Source organism: Belonocnema kinseyi, chromosome 2, assembly GCF_010883055.1.
Source record: "Belonocnema kinseyi isolate 2016_QV_RU_SX_M_011 chromosome 2, B_treatae_v1, whole genome shotgun sequence".
NCBI classification, from domain to species: domain Eukaryota; kingdom Metazoa; phylum Arthropoda; class Insecta; order Hymenoptera; family Cynipidae; genus Belonocnema; species Belonocnema kinseyi.
Window position 1 is genome coordinate 104729452 of NC_046658.1, and position 4522 is coordinate 104733973.

Here is a 4522-nt window from a genome sequence, read left to right on the forward strand (position 1 = left end):
TTCTTTAATGCTGGTTCGATCACTGGAGTTGAGCATTGCTTGTCTCGGTTATAATCAGACGGGAGTCGCTGTCCTATATGGAGTTTATTTATCAGCTCATAAGCTGTTTTTTCTCTCGAACTAATGGCGGGATTTTTTTCATTGTAGATTCGTTAAAAAATAGTCGCACAGACAGGGTTTTTGTTGAATAGGCATAATTGTTCGTTAAATGTACACATATAAATTGTGCAAAATTAATTTGTTATTTTGTACTTATTTTCATTGATAAATATAAAGCTTCTTAGAAAGAAAATATTTCTACAGATAGATTCGAAGCTTGTGTTTTCTCGAGTGTGTATCATATATTCGAGGCAGCAATCGGAATAGTCTGTTTATTGAATAGCCAGGATACGCCTATTGTTTCCTCTTAGCTTTTGAGTATGCGTTATTTTGTACAATGTAATCAAAAATAACTTCCAAACTATTTATCAAACAAAGTTTTTATTCCACTTTCACAGATCGTCATTTGACTGGAATTCGCCACCTTATGATATTCCAGACATGTTTTCAAAACCAGGCACTCCATGCAATGATTACAACGGTTACTGTGATGTATTCCAAAAATGTAGGGAGGTAAGTAAACATTTCTTTTGTATAAAAGATGTTAAATCTATGATAAAAACTTGAATCCATAATATCATTTTACTCCAGTTTACAATTGACTTCAAGTATTTAATAAAAAAACATATTTATGGGCGCTTTTGTTTGTGAGATTATTGATAAAATCTCTTATCGACAGTATGTCTACAAGTTCCTAAAAATATTCTTACTGATACTTCAGTCAATAATTTTTAAATAATATTTTCTCGCATAAGTCATTTGAGTATTTCCTCATAAATTAAAACGTTAAATTGAATCCTTTGGAAAAGCAGTATTTAAATCGTTAAATAGATATAAGTGGAAAAGTTTTCATTGCGCCTTAGCAAAATTACGATACTGGAATAAGTGAAACAGGGTGGCGACTTGCCCGGGAAACGACCGGGCAATTTAGTGTCCAAAAAGTAATCAGGAAATGACCGTGAATTTAATTATATGAGCTTGAATTTATTTCTGATCGCAGTAAAATGTAAGTTTTCATTATTTTGATAATTTTGATCAATTTAGTCAAGTAATTATTACTTTTCCTACAGTCGCACAGAATATAAGGTTGTTTATGAGTTTACTGATTAAATAACTTATTTACGGTTTATGGATCTTATATTTTTCACGTTATCTCAATTTGCACTAATTAAATTATAATTTATTTTTGTTTAAGGGTTATAATTTTCGTTGACATTAGTTATTAGTTTTTCTCATGCATTCGAAGAGTTTTAATTGCAATAAAAAATTAGGAATACACTTTAACCCTTATTGACCCAGTTTGTCCGTTTTTGTCCGTCAACTTTGTTAATTATGCTGGAAAAGATATGAAAATTTATTGGCGGGTAATTTCAAGTGTGCTCTTTCAGAATCTGGCCCGAAAATTTCGAAAAAACCACCTCTTCCCACCCTATTTTTCAATTTTAAAAAACACGTGATTTTTTAAGGTAACAATTTTTTATATCGCGTTTTTGATGCGAAAGAGGTCTTGAAAAGAACTGAAATCACAAAAACTCCGACTCAAAATGTCCAAATAATAAGATTATACACACAGAAAATTCATGTTTCATCATTAAGGGGTTGTAGAACCACCCCTAGAATAACTTATTTACGAAAAATCGCTGTTTTACGGATTGTTATGAAAAAAATTGTTTCCGCTTTGAAAACAGGTAAAAATGGGAAAAAACATATCAATAAAAGGAGAAAACATTTTATTTTTTTATCTAAGGTTAAATTTCATTACCACCCCATAAAATAGCCCAAAGGCGTGAAAAACGGCAATTTTTGAAAAATACTATTTTCAATACCAAAAAAATTAAAAAGAAATGAAGTTCTAAAAATCAATAAAAGTTGAGTTAGGTTGAAATTTTTAAAATCCGTAGAGTTTGATTCAAGTAGAATTTTATTTTAATTTTTTTTGTAGACGTTTATAAAGAACCTTTTTTTTGTTTTTTTTTCTCAATGATGAAAAATGAATTTTTTGTAAGTATTACTCTATTGTTTGGACATTTTGAATCGGAGTTCTTGTGATTTCAGCTATTGTCAATACTTCTTTCGCATCTAAAATGCGATTGAAAAAAAATTTTACCTTAAAAAATTGGGTGTTTTTTAAAAATGAAAAATAGGGTGGGAAGGGGTGGTTTTTTCAAAAATGTTTGGGTCAGATTTTGAAAGAGCACACTTGAAAATACCCGGCAATGCATTTTCAGATCTTTTCCAGAACAATTAACAAAGTTGTCCGTGCTATTCATTTATCCTGACTTGGAACAGGGAAATTTAGAAAATGATGCTTGTTTTTATTTAAGGATAGGGAATTTTCGTAAAGAAATATAAAGCAGAAGAAATATTTTTGAATTATGCAATGATAGACAATTTTATTACATTGTTAGTTTCGAATACATTTTCTTTTAGTTTAATTTAAAATTCATCTCTGGTTAAAAATGTAACTACTTTGTTAAAAACAAAATTATTTTAACTAAAAATTTAACTATTCCACTAGCAACCTTAAATAATTTGGCTGAAAATCCATTTTAGCTTGGTTCAGAATTAGATTTTAAAAGAAAATTTAATTTTTTTTATGTTTTCTTGAAAATTTAGTTATTTTTTTTCTAATGTGTCCCCTAAGGGTTTACATTTTTCTTACACCTTCTCTATTTCTTTACACACCCTCCACATACTTACTTGGTGGTGGAAGGGGGACCTACAGTTTAAGGTGGGTTCCGAACCACCAAGAGCAACAGCCTTAAGTACTTAGAGAAAAACCTTTTTTCTCTAGAGGTACCGGTCCCACGACTCTCCGGAGATGATGAAAGTTTGGCTGAAAATTTGTTTTTCTCATTGAAAATTAAACTATTTCGTTGAAAATTCACGTATTTGGTTAAAAAGTAGATTTTTTGGTATAAAATGATCTTGTTCTTTGTTAGTTATTCTTCTTCTTTAAAAATTCTACTTTTCGACTGAAAATGTAAGAATTTCAGTTAAATATTCATAATTTCAGTTGAAAATTTGTCTTTCAGTTTGGATATAAATTTATTCGTTTGAGGCTTTTTGTTAAAAATTACTTGTATTAGTTAAACATTCATCATTTAAAACTTTCCAAAATTGTTTAATTTTAAATTTATTTATTTGGTTGAAATGTGAGCTATTTGATTGAAAACTTGTTTTTTTTTTCTTTTGATGATACTGATTTTTTAACAGAAAAATTAACTCTTTTATTGAAAATTTGTTTCTTTTTTGGTATATTTTTTTTAACTGAAAATGTAACTATTATTCCAATAGAATAATCCATCATTTTCGTTGAAAATTGAGCTCATTGATTGCACATTCATTCCTTTAATAAATATTGATTCATTTAATTTTTGATTAAAAAGTGATCTTTTTTTATTGAAATTCCGTATTTTTTGTAGAAATTAATCTTCTCGTTTGAAAATTTATCTTTTGGGTCAAAACTTAAATTAATCTAGTTAAAGATTCGTCATCTTAGTCGAACATTTAGCTTTCTGGTATAAAATTCAGCAATTTCAGTTAAAGATGTAGAATTTTAGTTAAAAATTCTTTATTTTGCTTGGAAATGTAACTATTTTTTAAAAGTTAATTTTTCGTGGAAAGTAATATTTGCAACTGAATATTTAACTTATTCCAATTAAATATCCTATAGTTTCAAGTCAAAATTCATCTGTTTGGTTGAACATTACTTTTTTTAACTTAAAATAAACGGCATCAATCAAAGCACATGTTTGCGTTTAGCGGCAAATATAAATATGTTATTTTTAGTTGATCGGAAAAATTAAAAAACTTGACCGAGAAAAACCATGCAGTGACTAAGAATTTGAAATCTTACGCCGAATGGCCACCTTAAGGAAATTCGCTTGTTAAGATAGGGGAAAATACAAAGTTCAGGGTAAGATCGTTTACCATTAATATTTTACAAGAAGCCTGTTGGGTTTGTTTTCCTAACCCGTCACCTTTAATAATATTGTCGTTAGACTGAACCTATTTAAAGTTGGAAATCAATTTTCTATTCTATATTCAATTTTCCCTAGCGGTATAATGAAAGCACGGGAGTGACACTGAGAAAGAAAGCGAGTTTCAAATGAAAAGTTAATTCCTTTCTGTGAAGAATTATATCCTTTATGTATACTTTCTACTTTTTATGATAAATTCAGAATGAATGTTCGAATATTCACGAACAAAACGAAAAAGAAAGACAATGTGAAACTATTTGTATGAGTTCGTCTCATGATGAAACAGATTTGAACTTTTTTCCATCATATTTCGTCAACTCATTGGCGGTAAATGCGCTCTTAAGGGCATGTGACACAGCTAAATACCTATATTACCGACCTCAATTTTTCAGTTCACTGAATGTTTTTTTAAACCTAAGAACTTTTTTTATAAATAAAAT

General features: G+C 28.9%; 1 protein-coding gene across 1 annotated transcript in view; it reads left to right on the plus strand.

Moving 5' to 3' along the window:
• LOC117167082 (disintegrin and metalloproteinase domain-containing protein 10) overlaps positions 1–4522 on the plus strand; it is a 418983-nt gene that overhangs the window by 390188 nt on the left and 24273 nt on the right. The window contains exon 15 of the mRNA XM_033351703.1: positions 498–612. Within this exon, the coding sequence (XP_033207594.1) occupies positions 498–612 (115 nt within the window). The remainder of the gene's footprint in view (positions 1–497; positions 613–4522) is intronic.